This window comes from Eptatretus burgeri, chromosome 6 (genome assembly GCF_056783735.1).
Source record: "Eptatretus burgeri isolate ZD-2024b chromosome 6, Ebu_testis_v1, whole genome shotgun sequence".
NCBI lineage: Eukaryota > Metazoa > Chordata > Myxini > Myxiniformes > Myxinidae > Eptatretus > Eptatretus burgeri.
Window position 1 is genome coordinate 73554335 of NC_140966.1, and position 21053 is coordinate 73575387.

General features: G+C 39.8%; 1 protein-coding gene across 2 annotated transcripts in view; it reads right to left on the reverse strand.

Annotated features, from left to right (window-relative positions):
• Window positions 1-1543: 1543 nt before the first annotated feature.
• The window catches only part of LOC147025058 (uncharacterized), a 26864-nt gene continuing 7354 nt past the window's right edge, over window positions 1544-21053 (reverse strand). For both annotated transcript variants that reach the window (XM_085885621.1, XM_085885620.1), the window contains 7 exons: window positions 18780-18935; window positions 12261-12291; window positions 6099-6133; window positions 5912-6016; window positions 3830-3973; window positions 3715-3743; window positions 1544-2596 (listed from right to left, as the gene is read on the reverse strand). In XM_085885621.1, the coding sequence (XP_085741747.1) occupies window positions 2504-2596; window positions 3715-3743; window positions 3830-3973; window positions 5912-6016; window positions 6099-6133; window positions 12261-12291; window positions 18780-18935 (593 nt within the window). In that variant the 3' untranslated portion in view covers window positions 1544-2503. The remainder of the gene's footprint in view (window positions 2597-3714; window positions 3744-3829; window positions 3974-5911; window positions 6017-6098; window positions 6134-12260; window positions 12292-18779; window positions 18936-21053) is intronic.

A 21053-nucleotide genomic window follows, 5' to 3' on the forward strand; every position in this document is an offset into this window, starting at 1 on the left:
CTTAGTGCCATTCTGGTTTATAGTTCCTGACCCATGGGGACCAACACACGCCTCATAACCGTCCCTATCAGTTCCAGTCGATGCATTGAAATCCCCCAAGACTAGAAGTGTATCTCGTCTGGGGCACTGATCAACCACAGACTCGAGTGTGGCGTAGAATGCATCCTTCACGGTGAGATCACTCGCCTCAGTCGGAGCATAAACAGAGACCAGGGAAATGACACCTAAGGAGTGACGAATCCTTAATCTCATAATACGCTCGTTGACCAGTGTTACCTCAATTATCATTGGGGTCAGCTTATTGGACACAGCTACAGCAACTCCTTGGGTATGGTAACCATCAGAGCGACCAGACCAATAGTAGGTGTAACCACCCACCATTATCTCGCCGCAATCCGGTCTCCGAACCTCAGAGAGAGCTGCAATCCCGATGTCCAAACGCTTGAGCTCAGATGATAACAGAGACAGGTGATCATCCTCTCTTCGGGATAGGACATTCCAGGCACCCACCCGAAGGGAACGCCTCAGGTTAACCCAAGGAGACCGCCGTCTGGTGGACGACACCTCAGCACCACTCCGACACACTCTCCCGCAATCTGACCCAGGGATGTTACCCCGTGGTTTCCCTCCTTTCAAAGATTGGGGGTCCCGAAGGCTTTGCCCCAATCCCATCATCCGGTGAGCTGCCCTGCGAAGGGAAGCTGCACAGGAGGTACTCCCACGGAGTGGGTTTTCAGATTTTTTTTGCGTTTTTGCGTTTTGCGGAATGAAGGGTTTTACAGTGGCCGGAGTGCAAATCCTGCCACCAACCTCCTAATAAGAAGTGACCCAACTGCAGGAGGACGTCCGCAGACACAGTTGGGCACTAGATATGGATGGCCGTTGGCTCACAAGGAGCTCCTCCGCCCTTTGACAGGTTTTGTTTTTAATCCTGCTGGGTGTCCATATCCAAACACCCTCCGCACCAGAAAACCTGGTGGGGGAAACGGTTTAGTCGCCGACAACCCGACTAACCCTCCGTAACCAGAACCTGAAAGGTTACCGCTCAAATAGACACCCTGATGCCCACCAGAAGACGATGATAATGATAACAAGGAGTTTATACACTCAGTCCGCAACTTTTTGGGTGGTATGAGGAATAGATCTGTGTAACATGAAAGCTAAATGTTGAACAGTTTTTGAAATATTAGTCCACAAGTCAAGTTACAGAGATGGTTGCCATGGCAACATCATTCAGCCAATCACCGTGGTGATCTAATCAGGTTGAGATAATGTCACAAGGAATAGATATCTGCAATATGAAAGCTAATTGTTCAACGGTTGTCAGAGGGGCGGGGGACAATGGTCATGATAATAATAATAATAATAAAAATAGGACCAATAATAATGCAGTAATAAAAAGGATAATAATAATAACAATAAGAGATGCCACAATAAAGATTCACAGTTTATTGTTTACCATCACCAAACAAAAATAACCACCACCCGAAGAGTGACATATATATATATATATATATATATATATATATATATATATATATATATATATATATATATATATATATATATACATACATACAATATTTCTGAAAATAAACCCTTGATAACTATTGGTATCTAAAGAATGATATTTATTACAAATGGTAATAACATTACGAAAGCTATTGATACGATTGTTATCGACAAGACTAGAATGTACAGAGGCAATGTACTGATGAACCATGAAAAGCTAGCAGTAAACTATGTGGTGGAATAATCATTAAATTAAACATACATTATCCTTTTTGAAACATAAATACAAAAAAAAAAAAATAACTTACATTTGGTTGTTTATACCTCAATCAAATGGTCAATTTATAAACATGAGAAATGATTCATGTTACTGAAAGGTGGTGTTTTAAAAGGTTTAGAGTCAGCCCATAAGTCTCAGAAGCTTTCAATTGGAATCTTGTTCCGATAAATATACCAATTGTGATTAGATTTTAAATGATGCCTTGGCAAGCTCAGACAAGTAAATATAAGAACAGTAAGGGATAAAATGGTCATTTGGGTCTATCATGCCTTTCAAATCCCCTTACAAGTACTTTTAGAACAGGCAGTTGAATCCATCCCATCATGTCTGCAGTTGTAGAGTTGTAGATAGAGCTGTGAGTTACAAGCTAGACGCAGTTTCGATCGATCGAAGTTCAAAAAAGGACTTTCATGAGAAGTTGCTTAAAGACAGTATTGCACCAATCTGTTCATAAATATGACCGCACATGATTGCACAACATCCAAAAAAGATACAACTTGGTGAACCATTGTTTTTTTTTTGTTTGTTTGTTTTTACAATAGACCATTGTTTTTTTTTCTAATTATTTACAAATCCCTTACTATGTCTTTGCATGTACATCCAAATATGTTCTATAATGATTTTAAAATGCAAAACCTGTTAATTACAGTAAGAAAAACAGAAGAAGAGAATTTGCACATTTTACAAGCAGGACCAAAAACAAAGGATCGTCTAAGCACAAAATGATGTCTCATTCGAGGCATTGTGATCGTTCGTCATCTTGTAGTCTATTTCTGCGTAGACCAATTCATCCGATGCATCTTCCTGCACACAGAAAATTTATAAATTGCAGTTTTCCATTCGTTTTTATTCAACTAATAAACATGCACTTTACTCAGTTGTGTTGACGTTCAGCTAAACCGACCTGCAATTCATGGAGCAGTGCTTATGTTTCCGACAAAGGATGTCCTCATCTTAAAGTTTTTAGCTTATACTAGCAGAGACCCCCAGAAATTCCATATCATGTAATATGTGACTTCAAGTACTGAACTTAGCCCCCGCACGCACTTTTCTCCCAAAGGCCTCAACATCCTCTCTCAATTCTCTGTCCCCGAACAACCCTCCACCCCAACTCTCTACCCTCCCCTCCCCTTTTCTTCTTCAAGTCCTCAACCACCCTAACCCCACCCCCAAGTCCTCAACCCTACTACCCACCCTCAAGTCTTCAAACCCTCTCCCAACCCCAAGCCCTCAACTCCTTTCCCCCAAACTCTCTGTCCCCTTTCTGCCATCCACTCCCCCATACTTGTTCAAGTTCTCAACACCTCAACCTCACTCTCCCGACTCAACCTCACATAAATGGCAAATGGGTTTGAACCTGGGTTCCCCATATCATGTACCAGGGATTGAGGTGGGAATGTGAAGCAGGCCAATCTGAGTTTTAAAGTAAAATACTAAATAAACAAGAATAAGTCTGCTATTACTTTATTGACCCCAATTAATCCCATCTTGACGTGGGGTCAGCTGCCCAAGTTTACCCTCTCGACATCTCTCTATTTCGAGCATCCTCTCTATGTGCACCCCCACTTCTATCATGTCCCTCTCCACCACTTTCTTCCACCTCATTTTTGGTCTCACCTTTCTCCTGCCAACTGCATCCATATCACAACCCCCCCCACACTAACCACATCCTCCTCCTCCCTTCTGAGCACATGCCCCAACCTACATAGACCTGCCTGCCATGCCTTTCACTCATGGATGTGAACCGAAAACCAGAATCAATGTGAAATGAAAATTACTGGCAATTATATGGCATTGATAATTATTCACCACATGGACGTTTGTTTGAAAACTTTCTGTGATTTCCTTCAATTTTGTGCTGAGTATACTGACTATTGATGAAGTTCAATAACCTTGTGCAGTTTTGTTTAATTCAAACTCACCATCAGGTTTTCTTGATATTTGGGTAATTCTGCAGGGAGAAGATGAAAAATCATTGTAAAGTAAAAAAAATGATTTGCAAACGGAAATATATCATTAAGTTCAGCAAGAACCTACCTGAAATGGTTTTCGTCGAACACCGGAAGGAATTGGGAAGTTTTGTAGAAACACATGCGTAAATGCAATCTTGGTACTCAGCATCACCTGCACATCCCATTGGTCCTGCACCGTCTCCCTGATTCCTATGAACCTGAATTTGTGCTGCACAATAGAGATATTCATAGTCTCCTTACTTTTGATCCAGAAATTAAAGGTGCTTCAATGCTCTGCTTCTTAACACCTCATAATGGATCATTAAACATCAAGTGAATTTTAAAGACATTTTCATTTCTTATGAATATTCTTACCGAGAGCCCCAAATTGCTAAGTTATTTTTTAGTCCTCTATCGATTTCACTGGAGGAGACTATAGGTTTTCTCTTCGAGCTGTCCGTCCATCCCACCTGTGGTTTTTCAGACTTTTTTCCCCCATACCTTTTAACATATTCAACTGAAACTTGGTACCTGGCTTTATTGTGTTAAGTAACAGAACAAGTTCGAGTTTCAGGGTGTTCCATCATTTTTTTGCAGTTATTCCCTTTTCAGACTTTGAAAATTTCACATCGGTAGGGGGCACGTATGGCAAAGCAATTCTCGCTCTTGTTTAAACTAATTTGGCGATCACAGTGACTCTCATAACATGCACATTTATACATAAGCAATAGTGATAAAACGAATGCTTCAGTGGTACTATTCCTCCATGTGTCAACAATGTTGACCCAACATGTCATTGGATAAACTGAGTTTGGCTGTTTAGTATTTCAATCTGTGTCATTAGCTCATGGTGCTGGGATCAAATGTAACCCTATTGACTGTAATGTTGATTTGTTCTTTGTTCATCAAATGTCCTCAAATCATGTGAAAGCAAGGCGATGTCTCGTAATGTCTTTGATATTTGTTACCCCGTGCATGCGCTGTCTACACACATCAGTTTATGATCGAGGAACGACTCAATTTTAAATTGAGTGTTATATTTTGAACATGAATAGGAAGACAAGTCTGTCGTTTTACCATATGTCGGCCCTGAATTCGTCCCGATCACGCATGCACAGAGAGGAGTGAGATTTTAGTCTTTTTGGCTGCCTGACGGTGAAACAAAATTGAAAATTGTTTCAAAGAGGAAACATACAGGTTTTTAAGGATGTCATAAAGGACACAAACAACAGGCACGAAAAGCTAATGTAATATGTTAAAGAATGTGGTGTATTAAAACACTTACTTCATCAACGGCGGGAAACTTCCGGAATTTATTTTTTCAACGACCGTTAAAATCGTTATTTTATTTCAATTTAATTATACACGTGATCACTGTCGAACACAAATCGCCTTTTTGACACTTTCAAAGCCCTTCCGTTTATCAGAACTTGGGCAAAATATAACGGAATTTTATGTCATCACGACAAATCAAATTTTCCACTCGTAGACCCCACCCAATGTGTTCTATGAACTCTCAACTTTGATGATATACAAAATCCCCCATTAGTTGTAGGTTGCTGTAAAAAAATTTAAATCGAGGTGTATGTGTCCTAAAAACAAAATGATTGGTTTTGAGTTTATAAGAGTTGAGTTTATAAGTTGAGTTTATAAGAGTTGAGTTTATATAAGAGAATGAGTTTATAAGAAACAATCTGATGAAAATCTAAAGGTCATGGCATTCCTCAAAAGACCTGACTTGGAACCATGAGAGTTTGTTTAGGTCCTTTGGTCCACATTTTGTTGTAATTTTACCGATGGTCCAAAAGCTACAATTTCTATGAATCTCAGAGAAGTGTTTATGTAACTTGCTGCCAGCAAATTTCTAGTTGACTCGAGACATCACATGCACTTGAATTGTGTCTTAAATCAATATATATATATATATATATATATATATATATATATATATATATATATATATATATATATATATATATATATATATATATATATATTTGTAAACAAGGTTAATATGTATACATTTAAATATTAAGAACAAAATGGGTGCTTAACCAAAGGTAAAATGTAAGCTCCACACTTCTGGCCACACCTTCCAGGAAAGTAATGTTAACAACCACGCCAACCACTAACACCAGGCATGTACAGACGACTCTCAAACGCTTACCTTGCTTTGCTTTTGCGTCGTTCCTGACTTGTCCAGAGCTGCGTGTTTTGTTATTGGCATAAACTGAATCACTGACATACAGTGGGTTTTCATGCTGCTGTCGACCTGTCATACAAAAAAGTTACATCAACGGCTTCTTTAATACCATAACTAATTTTGATGCTAAATGTTTCACAAAGTTTATTACCTTCCACGTTGGTCATTTTCACGGCAACAGTGGCACTAAAAGATGAAAGAAAAAAAAAACACCAGCACATTTAGTACAAGCAGTGAGTAGTTTGCAAAGGTGTGAATCAGATGGTTTTAAGTAGTTTATCTTCGATGCCATGTGTATATGATGTAAACAAGAGAAATGGTGAGGGGGTTTGTTACCCCCTGAACAAAACAGTTTGAAGAGAGTACGAGAGGACAGAGGTACTGCCGTGGACTGATGAGAAAAGGAAAATGAGGTTGTACCAAGAGCAGAGAAAGGGGAGAGGTACAAATTAAATTATTGAGACATCACATATGGAGTGCAAGTTCTCAAGAAGCTGGCTTCACAGTAGAGCATGTAGGGAGCAGGCTCATTCAGTGCACTTAAGGACGTCAGAAAGTTCGCCAGGTTGTTCAAATTAGGATGTCACACACAACATTACATTCGCTATTCCATAACGTTCACAAACTCTATCTTTAGCCAAATTTTTCAGATTAAATCAGGAAAAGCATTTTATAAATACCAACTGTGTTTTCCACATCTTCATCTCACAGGACATGAATGATTTCACTAATCAACACATTTTTCAAAAACTTTACATTGTACTAATGTATACATAGGAGTACATCATGATTGCGATTTAATATTGAGTTAACATGCATTGATAGGATTCATAACAAATATAAATCCCACAACCCATACAATTGGAGAATCGATCAACTTTACAGAGGTTCTGATTCTGAGATCCTTTGAGGCCAAACACGATCTTCTCTGCTACGAGAAGCTGTCTTCAAAGCAGAGGATGCCTGTTTTGCAGTATGGTATTTCACATCTTTCATCATTTTTTTTTCTGTACAAAGTCACGGCTCGTGGAAGAGCTAGAACATAGAACGGATCACGACTAAACAGAACAAAATGGACAGTAGAAAGAGAGGTGGGGGACAAAGAGTACAGTTCAGACATAAAAGAGGGATGCTTGGACAAACAAGGGATGTGGGGAGGAATGAGATGCACGGGGTTGACAAGCTGGATTACGAAGCAAACTTTCAGAGAGGAATGGCTAAAAATTTGAATAGAGGTGAGCTTGGGGAGGTGGATTAATGTATGTGGATGAAATCATGGTTTTGGATGTTGGGAGGGGGGGTGATTTGAGATAGTGGTGAACAGCCATCTTGAAGACCTGGAAGGAAGAGCAACATTGAAGAGAATGTGGAAGTTGATTCAACAAGTGAGAAAAAAGAAGAACAAATGAGTGGAGGTGAGCAGTGATTCAGGATTTAGGTCGTTTCATCAGAAAAGGGTTGATGGTGGACCATGTGAGCCCTGCAGACACCTGTAGGGGGGTGGAAAAGCTCTGAAAGAGCAGAAGGTACAAGACCCGAAAGGAAGCAGTAGAAGTCAAAGAGACCACCGACCTGTCTGCAATGGCAAAGTGCTAGACCCATAGACCCAGCTTCATTGTGGGAGATCCCAATGATCTTGAAGGCTTTGGTTTCCATGGCGTCCAGCTGAGGAACGTGTGAGGCATTGCTTTATTGGTGCAACGTGATTGATTTAATGTATTTTCCTTTCTCATTGAATGCCTTTACATGTGCTTTTGTACTGGTTTGGTGTGTGCTGGTCCAGGCTGCATGCTCTTGTGGGCCTTGTTCAGGTTTGCTAAATGTTTCCTCCTCTTCATCTTTTCCTGTTTGTTCAATTCTCTTGCTTGTTGTCCGACTGTGCCACTGTCGGTGGTTACCTTTTTTCCTTGTCAATCACCTTGCTATTCCATGAGCCGCAATTTTGTTGAAAATTTTTTTCAAAAGGGGAATGCTCCAAATTATAGTCAGAATTGTCATTACGATTAAACTTTTGAAAGTTCCTCTTGTTCCACCACCAACTTACACAAGTGAGGCTATAGGTTAATGTGGCTCTACCTGCAATGCCTGCTCGAAACAAAACCGATATTGCAAAATTCAGAACACTCTCACCAACTAAAATATATACTTGCTGAAAATCTGAATATATGAATTGACAAGAGTTATTTCGTTTTTGTTTACACAGCTTTGCAGATGGAGCATTGTTTATTATGCTACATATTGGCATTATGTTCCTACAAATACATCGCAATTTGGTGATTTATAATCAAATATAACCATTTGAATATAGGCCACCATGATTGTTTCATATACAGTCCAACGCTATGAACATTGTAAAAAAAGGCTTGCTGTTAAGCAACAGAATGCTACCATATTTGTGAGAACTCGTCAGTCTGCATCGACGGAAAAGAAAAACAATGGAGTAATAAGTAATTAAATAATGGAGTAATTAATAATTTGTGTTTTTAGTTTTAGTTTATCCTCCTCGTGCCATTATGCGCAGGAGGCTGCAAAGACAGTTACATTTGCTTGGGGTTAAAATTATGGATAGGATGCCACTTCAACTTTATGGGGTAGTAACTGATAAGAACATGTATCCGCCATGGCAAACAAGGTGTGGCTGACTTTCAGAAAGTTAATTCTTTGTCAAAGGAAAAAAAAGGGCCGATGCGACGCAAAGCGAGCGCACGAGGCTACAAAGACAGTTGCATTTGCTTGGGGTTAAAATCATGGATAGGACGCCATTTCAACTTTATGGGGTAGTAACTGATAAGAACATGTATCCGCCATGGCAAACAAGGTGTGGCTGACTTTCGGAAAGTTAATTCTTTGTCAAAGGAAAAAAAAAAGGGCTGATGCGACGCAAAGCGAGCGCACGAGGCTACAAAGACAGTTACATTTGCTTGGGGTTAAAATCATGGATAGGATGCCATTTCAACTTTATGGGGTAGTAACTGATAAGAACATGTATCCGCCATGGCAAACAAGGTGTGGCTGACTTTCGGAAAATTAATTCTTTGTCAAAGGAAAAAAAAAAAGAGCCAATGCGACGCAAAGCGAAAATGGCCTAAAAATGGATCCCCCCCTTCTAATGAAAGGGTATGGTTCAAAATGGCAGCCACACCTCTATCACTCATCAACCTCCAGTTCAAATACATTGATCATAAGCATATTGTCAACATCAAGTACAATATGGCACTAAAAAGGTTTGACACAACACTCATAGCACTTTGCATTACTTTCTGACCCTCATTGTAACTGATGCAGTGACCTGTAAAGATAGACCATGAGGAATTCCTGTAATAACAGCTCAAATCTTCTCATCTATTGATTCATGTTCATCATATTCGTTTCATAGACTGTACACGGCTGTAACCTTCTCTTTTCCCCTCATTTTTGTTTTTAATAAATAAAACCAAAAGTATGTCGACATGTCTCTATGTCTGGTAACTCCTCCGAGACTCTAACACCGATAGACACCAAATTTTCAGGGCATACTCAGGGTGTATATACTACATATTCAGGGCATATACTTAGGTTTTCCGCAAAATAGTTTTCCCCCCAAAATTTTTTATTTAATCTTTTGATTTTTTTGTCGGATTTCTCATTGATGTTATTATTTGGATTATTTTCCATTGTGGATGACCAGTCCCATCACTTTGGCATTAACTACTCTGAGTACAAGAACCATAGATATATAGGATGAGAAACACCTATTATGCATGTATGAGCCAAATTATTACTGTCTTGCTCTCATTAGAGGTCAAATGAGCAACCGGATGACGTGACATCGCGTAATCGCAATTTTGTGATTTGCAATATACATGATAATAGACTATATCTTTTTCAGCAAGTAATGTGGTAACTCCACCCACCAGGAGGGTGGTGACTCTGCTATTATACAATAATGTGATTAGAGGAGATAGGAATACAGGTAGGAGACGGATCGGGGCAGGTTTCATGCAGAGAAGGGGATGTCAAAATTTCACGGTATTGGCACACATAATAAATAAACCTGGACCATTGTACCATACTCGTTACAGAGCATCGGTGCTGCAGAATCAGTGTATTGGCAAGGGCTACATTGGATGGTTTGCCATTGCCTCCACAGTGTTGTTTTGTCCATGCCCTATTCTAATAAATGCTGAACATCAAGCAAGTAAGCAGCATATTCCTTATATATTTTTTTAATATAAAATCTTTGGTATGACTCAGCCAAGGTTTAACCATTAGGCCACTATACTGGCATACATAATAAACAGATAGGTCCGAATAGGAAAGCATATGCTCATCAATGGATTTAGCTAATGCAATAGAATCAATCAAAGGAACGAATAAAGCAATGCTCTAACTCAAATAGGATGTTCACTCAAATGCAAATTTACATGTTGTATCTCAGGGTCCCCACATGAGCCAGTGCACTTGCCCAAACCCCATAACATATTCGTATGTATCAATGATATGAAAGACAAATTAAACTTCAGCGCGTAAGTACAGTTCTGTAAACGAATGATGTATTTTTTTTTTTAAATGAACACCAAATTACAATAAAGAAGAAACGAGGACAAATTTGATGGCATGATAGTAGAGGTGACACTTTTTCCTTAATTTCACGTCATTTATATTGAGCTCAATGGTGAACATATGTTGAAGATGTTATTTTGCCATCTGGACCCACTCAGTGTTACCGCTCCAGGCTTGGCATTCGGATTTTAATTACTATTGAAAGTTTCAGCACCGATGAAATGTCGCATTCAACCATCTTCGTAAAAGCACTTTTGGACGTTCGATAAAACGTTGGCATGCTATCCATATACCGTGAAACCTCACCAATCTAGACGAAATGGGGGGGGGGGAGGGGGTGTATGGATGAGCCGAAAGTCCTGACTATCCGAAAGAAATACGTAAAATTGTATAATATGCATTAAACAAACGAAAACGTCACAATCATCCACTGCAAAACTTGGGATGCCTAAATGCACAGCGAGGCTTTCAGCAGCAGATTGAAGCTCAATGCCATGAACACCAACACCACTTGAACGTTGTTGTACATACCACTTGCAAACAGCTCGTTGCAGTTGTATATCCTTCGGCTGTTTCGAAGTCATTATTGTTGACTCATTACTCCCAGCACTGACATCAAATTTTAAAGCAAACTGCTTTATTACCTCCACCACTGAAGGTGGATGGAGGTTATGTTTTTACTCTTGTTTGTTTGTCTGTCTGCCTGTCTATCTCTCTGTCTGTGAGTAGAATATCCCAAAAAGTATTGGATGAGTTGTGACAAAACTCGGTGGACAGGTCGGGTGTGTGACAAGGACGAATTGATTCGATGTTGCTGAAGATCCTGATGCGGATGCGGATCTGAGAAGTTTTTTTAATTCTGTGTTTGTTTTTCTTCGTATCAGATACTGTTTGTTTAGATATGTCAAACACTTCCACGATCTTTGTTCCAACCACACCACTTTCAAGTTTCTCTATTTTTAACTTGTCTGCAACATTTATAGACACATTTCCTTTTTTCCTTCACTCTTTCCTTTCTTTGGACGCACTTTAAACACTTTATTTGGCACTAAAGGTTAGAAAATAGAAAAGTTTCTCAGAGCCCCACACCGCTCAGCAGATAAGCACCAGCTGACACCACGAAGTCACGTCAGGCCAGCAGCTCCCGGGTGGACTGGTACGGATATTATCCGAAGTCCGTACAAGAAGGGTCTGGACTGGCGAGGTATCATTGTGTAAATGTAAACTACCAAAAAGTTCCTGTCTATTAATCAACTTCACCTTGTTTGTTGAGCACATTAAATATGGCTGCAGTCGACAATAATGGGATGTGCTGAAAGTGCACAAAGCTATTCAACAAATGTGGGGCAATGGACACGAAGTAGTAAGTTAGTACCGGGTTCATTGTTACTCTGCCCTCTGGAGAGGCCCGTCCATTGCCAATTGCCATCCTCTGTAATGGATTGATCTTGATCTCCATCTCGATCAAGTCCAGGTAAAATGTGCTTTATTATTTTGTTTTGTGGAATTGCTTTTTTTCATCAGTCCATCATCGACGTGAGTTCGCAGAGGCTCCGAGTAGAGCTCAGTGTACATAGAATTAGCACAAGCGATGGACCTGAGATTTAATTGTGGACGGCGAAATAAAACAGCATTCGGTACAACTGAGTAAATAGAATACTATTCCGTGAATGTGATAACTCCAACTAAATAAAGGATATTATTTTTTTATTGTAGCATTCAAATCAGCACAGGTGGTCGAGAGACTCGATTCTCAGACAAACGTTTTTACCTTGTGTTCGCAAGTCTTTTTCTCTTGGGCCCTGCAAAGCAGAAAAGCATACATTACAAGTCCAAATTTGAAGCTAAAGGAATTTTCTCTTTGAGTACTCACTCATATCACATTCTGTAATAGCATTTGCATAATATAGAGTACATCTCAAATAAATAAAACAATCTTCGTGCCATAAATATGTATTTAATATGTTGTGAAAACAACACGCCTCAGAGCAAGAAGGTTGACCTTCATTAGTATGTTACGTACTGGTCAATGATTCCACTTCTAAGGATAAATAACACGAATACATCATCATCATCGCTGTATGATACTACTTGAAGATCGAATGACGGTTCTATAAAACCAGTCTCTTGGTAAGGGTTATGTTAGGTGGTTTGCTATTGCCTTCCTTGTAATCTGTCAGGACAGGAATTTGGAATATCACTGGCGATAACTCGCTGACTTTTCGTGAAAAACACCAGGGAATCTTTAACGTCCGCCAAGAAGCAATGTTGGAAGACGGGTCCTCCGTCCCCATGTCCTGCCAGTTGACAACACACACATTGATGACTCGCTCTGCATGCGAAACACCATGACGATGCCTTAAAGCTGGGTCGAGATTCAAACCCAGCTTCGAGAGTTAGGGTTAGTGTTAGGGTTAGGGTTAGGGTTAGGCTAACAGCTTTGATGTGCATCCATCAAAGCTATCCCATCAGTCCTAAATACATATTGTCATATAAACAACAAAGCTTCCATTTATCACACAAAATAAATTTTCAGTTTATTTTCGATCAAAAAGAAATTAATATTATTCTGAGGATAACTTGCGCATCAATCAATTAGGCTTAGAAGTAAAGAAAATAACGATGGTGAAGGGGACACCAAAAAAATGTTTTCTCAAGAGAACCGACATTGCACAAGAAAAAAAAAAAACTTACAGAAATATATTTTACTCGGCAGTCGGAAAATGCATTTTCCAGGAAGTTGATTCCACTCAAGATAAATTTCCCAAATGATGATCAAGACAAAAACAACAGCAAATAAGCTTCACAATTATTTGTTTTGCATGATATGACTGTTTTTGATTCAAACACATTCGATGATGCGTACAACAGGTGAGATGAATACGATGCTGATATTAGGAATCAAATTTTGGTTTATTATGCCCCGGGCACAACGGATCGTATGAAATTTTGTCGTGGTAGACCCATAAAATATTTGTCGTGGCCAGATCTTGCAACATGCCCGAAATCTATTTCCAGTGGTCACAAGGGCTACGATACATTAAAGATGGTTTGGCGATGGGAATGCGACAGAAAAAAAAAGATATGTCCTGGGTGTGTCGCAAGTCAGTCGTGCGACAGTCGTGGGACCATCATGAGTTGTCGGGCATTGTCAGGGGGCTGTTTTTCACGTGATCAGGTCGTGGTTCACTCGTGGGATGCACTTGCGACAGTCGTGCGATAGTCGTGGGATGCGCGTGCGACAGTCGTGGTTCTCTCGTGGGATGCGCGTGCGACAGTCGTGGTTCAATCATGGGATGCACTTGCGACAGTCGTGCGACAGTCGTGGGATGCGCGTGCGACAGTCGTGCGACAGTCGTGGTTTACTCGTGGGATGCGCGTGCGACAGTCCTGCGACGGTCGTGCGGCAGTCGTAAGATTGTTTGACTAAAAAAATTTATTCTGGTACCCAGGACAAGATATTTATCGCACGACAGTCGCAAGACATAGATAGCACAAAAAATGGTCGATCAAAAAAGGTGCATGTCCAATTTTGCCTCACGACGGCAAGTCGATGCCACCATGCTCACAATTTCGTAGGACTGTCCTTGCGACGACCCCCGATGACCCACGATTTGCCCAAATTTTCTGTCGTGTCGTGGCACAAATGCGTCGTGGGTTCGTTGTGACCAAGCCATTACAGTCAGCACAGGGGAAGGATCGAGGCTTGAAATCAACAGCAAAGAGAAAAATGGGGAAAAGGTCATAAGTTATATCTGGACGATTCATTCGTGAATAAATTAAGGAGATTAAATACGTATTGTATAGATTGTAGGCTATATTAAGAGATATTCGACGGTAGTAATTTGATAATTATCTTGCCATACAGTTTTTTGAAAATCCATATAAGGACACCCCTTCTCGGCAAATACATTTTCATTATCCAATTTACTATTGAATCTTAGTATCGTTAAAATGAACCGGAGTTGGTCATGTCATGGTTTGAGGATCTGCTTTGAGTCTGCGTGCTACTCATCGTTTTTGGCCTTATCTATATATTAATTCTCTGATCTGGATCCGGATCCGGATCTTCACCAAAATTGAACCAATTCGTCCTTTTCACATACCCAACCTGTTCACCAAGTTTCATCCGAATCCATGCACAGCTTTTTTGAGATATCGTGCAGTATATTGTTTTTTGGTCCCCATCTCTCAATGGCGAAGAATTGGAGCATCTGCTTTGAGTCTGGCAGGTCAGTGGTTCAAACCCCTGCCGAGTTTTACCAAAGACTTAAGAAACGGAACGTGCTGCTTCCTTGTTTGACGCTCAGCATTCAAAGGATAGAACATGGCAAACAATGCTGGGAAGGCAATTGCAAACCACCCAGTATAACCCTTGCCAAGAAACTGTTTCAGCAGCACTAACACTCTGTAAAGAGTATGGTACACGTTTGTTATCATTAAACGTTAATCTTAAAAACAGGTTTAAAACAAAATTTAGTTGTATGTAATTTACTTGGGGAATGGTACTGGTACGAAATGAGAGAGCTCATTGAGTAATTCTTTCTGGGACTGTATAGAAACCTCTCTCGAGGCTTTAAAAGGCAGGAGCATCCTTTTTGGGGGGGGGGACTGTTTCTTCCCAGGCACCCCCTTATCATGGGGACTAGATACAACCCAGGGAAAGATTTTATGAGAAAATCTCTCAAGAGCAAGCATTGCATGCTCTGAATTGTTTCCTGAGTTAACTGTCTCATTGAATATCAATCTTTCATTGAGCATTTGTTGTGAATTGTAATTTCTCAACATCCGGTCTGCATTGTGTTTTTGCTTGAGATTTAGGTTCGTATCGTATTGAATGCGTATTGGGCCAGGATTCAATTGGGAGTTTGGCCCGCAGGCAGCTTGATGCTTGACTATATCGCTGATGGTGTGCCCCTTGTATGTTAGGGCAGGGATTCTGAATTTGTTCAGGATGCCGGAGATAATTTCACGACTCTTCATTGAAGGATACCCTGCAATCTTTAACGTCCTCCAATTTATAATAGCGGACAGATCATAGGCTTAACCTCCTCCCGAGGAATGGAATACTTTGGGATTCAACACTCTGCCTGAAAAGCACCAACCAAACAGTTTGTAGCTGGCCCAATAATCAAAGCGATATTAGACAGCTCAAAAGTAATCGCACAGCGACCTCTGGACAATCTTCTCAAGAACCAATTTGACATTAATAAGCTCTGTCCATGTTGCATTTATTATTTGAGATTTTGAGACGTATTATTATTATTTGAGTATTATTTGAGATGTTTCGGGAATATGCAATTACAGTGAAGTTAAAATGTAAAAAGAACAGCAAGATTGTAGAGATATTGAGAGAAGCTTAAAATGCGGAAAGCTATTTCTCGACCCAGGTACAGGTGGTGGTGACCACCAAGTTTCAAGGTGACCATAAGTGGTGACCCTGGTGTTTCGCATGCAAGGTGGAAACATCTATGTGTGTGCCGTCCATCGGAAGGATGTGAAGCTGGGGGTTCCATCTTCCAGCATTGGTCCTTGATGGACGAGAAATATCTCCTTCGGTGTCTTTCACAAAAAGTCGGCAAGTTATCTCCACCACTCTGAATAAATTCCAAATTCCTGAAACTTTCTGTTGAACGTCAAGCCTGGCTGGCCTGTTCGTGAGACTTAAACCAAAAACATTCCCCAACTGATCCCACAAGATGGTGGGAATAATTAGGATTGTTAAAGAAGTAGTCATAGTAGTAGTAGTAGGTGGGAACTCCAGTACAAGTTCAAGACACGAGCAAAAGCGAATGAATAAACTCGGCAAAAAGACCCCTCAAAATGGATGTCGCAAATTAAAGTATATTGAATGCTTTAACAACATAAATGTAGGGAATAAATGTCTGGATTTCAGAACCACTGTAATCAGAGAGAATTTAATTTTTCATTATGAGAAGGAGAAGGTTGAAATTGGTCGAGGATGATCAAAATCAAAACCAAGAGAGATTGCTGGGATGCAATAAACAAGGGTACTTCTTTAGAAGAAACGACATGAAATGTACCAGTGGCAGAAACGTATCTTTCGTTAACGACTCTTGAAGGGTAAAAACAGTAAGAAAAGACAATTAATTAAAGAAACATCAATACCTTGATATACTCGATAATTTACAGGGAATGATTCTTAACCGATATATCAGAGCAGATGAGGCTCATGATATATCACACTTTTAAAGAGCTTGTTAAATCTCAGGCAAGGGAAGAGAGGCCAAAAAATAGCAAATGTAGCAGCAATATGCAAAGTCTTATTCCGATTCTGATGTACCATACTATGTGAGAGAGCGTCGATGCTGCCAAAGCAGTTTCTTGGCAATGGTTACACTGGGTGGGTTGCCATTGCCTTCCCAGCAGTAAGTTATGGCATGAATTTTGAAATTTGTTCACCTTCAGGGTGATAGCTCGCCTACTCTTTCCAAAAGACACCGTGAGATCTTTAACGAAGGACAGCACATCCAAAGGATGGCACAGACATTGATGAATCATCCTGCCTGTAGAACACCGGACTGACAGTTTATAGTTGGATCTGGATTCAAACCCAGGCGAGACAGCTTAGAGGCAGGTGCGCGTACTTCTAGGCCATCCTACCAGCCAAGCCGAACATGGAAGGGGAATAATGAAAAGGGAAATAGCGCTCTTTAAAGGTGAAAATTATTCCCCAAAGCCTATGTAGCATGTTTCACGTGTAAACTGTGATATAAAATAGTGGGGAATGTGAACTGTTTCGTTGATATCATTAATCGATCGATGATGAGTCCTCATATAAAAAAGGGGTAGGATAACTATAGTTAGTTAAATCTTGGTGGTATAGAAAAACCATATGAGCCAGTAATGAAGGATTCAACAGGAAAGCATCCATAAAAGGGTTCGTTTATGAATAACAAATTGGTTTATGAAAGTTAGGTCGAGGTTATCAATGAAAACAAATATTATCAATGTATACCAAAAACAATATCTAGCACAATATCTCAAAAGGTTATATAGATGGATTTGGATAAAACTTGGTGTACAGGTTGGAAGTGTCACAACCTGTCGAATCGATTCAATTCTGGTGAAGATCCGAAACCGGATTCAGACGTCATAATTATTTATTTTTAAACTGATTCTTAGACATTGTTTTTTTAAATTTTTAAACCGATTCTTCACCATTGAGTGAGGAGGGCCAAAAGCAATACAGAGCATGATATCCGAAAAAGTTATGGAAGGATGCGGATGAAATTTGGTCAATGAGCTGGTTCGATGACAAGAACAAGACAATTAAATTTTAGTTCAAATCCAAATCCAAATCCGGCCTATCAATGGGATGCAAAACGTAAACTAATCAGCCTGGCAGAGGTATGCGCTCCACCGAGTGGCCGTTCTAGTTTACTTTATAGCAATGACTGATGTCACCTTTGGCTTATTCTGATAGAATATTTACATCCTGTATGATATGGAAGTGGGTGAGGGAACGTTGTGTGTTATAAATTGAGATTCAACCAATTTTGTTTGATTCAGAAACCTTAAATCTGTTCATTATTCGCACAATAATCATTGCAAATAAACATCTCTTGTTCTTTCTTAAGTCATAATCTTCTACACAAGGCTCGAAGCACCCCACCACTTGCTTGTCGATATATGACTTTGCTATGTTTTGTAATATTATTGCAGTTTTCCACTGCAGTCGACTGCAGTGATGAGATGATATTAATGATATGAATAACCAGTGTTATTGGTGCGAAAAATACAGTTTTAAGTTTTTGAGTGTCACGTGGTGTCTGATTTAATTGTATTATCAAATCGTTTTTTGCACTTGGAAACATTTGAAGTCACTGGTGTAGATGTTTTAAAGTGGGGGAAAAAAACATCACTAATATGGTAAAATGATTTTGGGTGCATTTGGATATAACTTTGTTAAAACAAGAAGAGTGTCTTCATAATTTCATGAACAACTGAACAAATATAATCCTACTATTAATTTCCAATTGGTCACTGGCTGTGACACCAATATAAATTTTTATTACTGACCCTTGGTACCAAAAAGCTCCATATATCGAACAGAATGTTTCAAATGGAGCACCTCACCACAATTAGAACATTTAAATTGTATCAGATGTGGCAATAAATGCGAATTGTTGCTTCAGCTTGCTGGATCAATGACAGAAAACATCATTTGTATTTTTGCCACATCCATTCCCACCCGGGTAAGAATTCCATGCGGGTAGGGGCAACTTGCTCGTATCAATCAATGTATCGCTCCGGTTGATTCACTTACCCTTGATGCTGCTCTTGCACCAACAAAGTGTTACAATTCCAATGATCAACAAGGTAGAAGTGGTCCCAGCCAGGATTGGTATTAATAGATTGGTTTTCTCTCCACGAGAAGCATTTGGATATTCTGTTGGTTTTGTTTGAATGGTTGTACTGATTCCTGTAACAAAGATAGTGTGAACTCAGTGGTGGAGGCCATGAATATTGAAAGTGTGAACGAGTGAACGTTCACACTTTCGAGTGAACACGCTCATAACAAGTGAACGTTTTACTGACTAACAAAAAAACAATCCGACACAGATCACCTGCCCTTGCAAAAATGTGGAAATCTCTGCTCTGTCAGCTGTGGGAATCGAACCAACACCAATGAAGGCAATGAATCAAAGTTTTACCAACCACACCAACAATTCATTATTAAAAAATAGTGCATTGAAACATATATATATATATATATATATACACATATATCTTCGTATGTGTAAAAATGTATATATATATATATATATATATATATATATATATATATATATATATATATATATATATACATATATATGTGTGTATGTATAAAAATATATATATATATATATATATATATATATATATATATATATATATATATATATATATATATATGTATATATATATATATATATAACAGACATCAACTCCACAGACAATTTTGGTAAGGTATATATATATATATATATATATATATATATATATATATATATATATATATATATATATATATATATATATATATATATATATATATATATATATATATATGAATGGTGCGTGTGCATGCGTGGGGTTGGTGCTGCATCCGCATGCCTGGTGTTGGCTTAATCGTTAGAGTGGTGGGCTTGGGATCCTGCGATCCTGAGTTTGAATCACACTTGGCTGTTGAATTAATACCAGCTGGGGTTGACTGCCTCTCATCCTTCCGAGGTCGGCAAAAAGAGTGCCAGCTTGCTGTTTTCCTGTGTCGGAGTGGTGATCCGTCCAGGATTGTGCCCAATAGCCAAGGAGACTGCTTAGGCAGCACCAACGCTCTGCACAGAGTATGGCCCCAATGGATGGATGGATGCATGCTCGGTGAAGCCCGGCTTTAAAGTTAAATGGATCCTTTATGGTGTGCAACGACAGCCTGACCAACCATTCTTTATCACCCATTTAATTGGAGTGTTGCATGATTGCTTAAGCCACTTGCCGAGCACCCATTGTCGATAGTGGTACCGCGCTACGTCATTCTGAGCAAATCTTTCACTCTCCATGGATGCTTTTGCTGTAACACTTCAGAGTGAGTGGATTGTGCTCCATCACCCTGAACAAATGGTTCATGCTCCATCACCCTGAGCGAGTGATTCCTGCTCTGTTACCCTGAGTGAGTTGTTCTCAAAAATTACACCTGATTTCCAAGCCGTTTGCTGTAGTAATGTGTTTTCTAAATTACCGAGCCAAATTTTTTTCCACCCTTCCACACATAGCTGTTAAAGAGGAAAAATGTTTGTGAACATATCCCTGAAACGTCCACATAAATGCAGCGCTGTTTTTCAGTGAAAGCCACTCAAGGTTTCTGGGTTGTCTGCAGAAAGTACTGTAGTTGATAATCACACTGACTCCAACCTGCGGATTCCCGAAAAATTGCCGATATCGGCCAAACGTGTGTGTGCGTGTGTGTGTGCGTGTGTGTGTGCGTGTGTGTGTGCGTGTGTGTGTGCGTGTGTGTGTGCGTGTGTGTGTGCGTGTGTGTGCGCGTGTTGTTCATTACGCATAATATATTATTCCTGCTAATTCCCCTCGCCCCATCCCTCTCTCCCATCCTTGCTCTACTCCCTCCCAATACAGTGGAGTACCCTAATCCCGCATCTCTCTCTCTCTCTCTCTCTCTCTCTCTCTCTCTCTCTCTCTCTCTCTCTCTCTCTCTCTCTCTCTCTCTCTCTCTCTCTCTCTCTCTCTCTCTCTCTCTCTCTCTCTCTCTCTCTCCCTCTCTCTGTCTGTCTGTCTGTCTGTCTGTCTGTCTGTCTCTCTCTGTCTCTCTCTGTCTCTCTCTGTCTCTCTGTCTCTGGACATATTCGGACAGTGGTTATGTCTGGATGGTGTTCATCTCCGGACATGACCAGACTGTGTTCGCCTCCGGACACGTATGGGCGGTGTTCATGTCTGGACGGGAGTTTGTCTCCGGGCCTTGTTTATAGGATGACCATAAGAAAATTGATTTCAGATGTTATTTTGTTTTCATCTTCACTCTTATTCTATTCAGAATCATTTT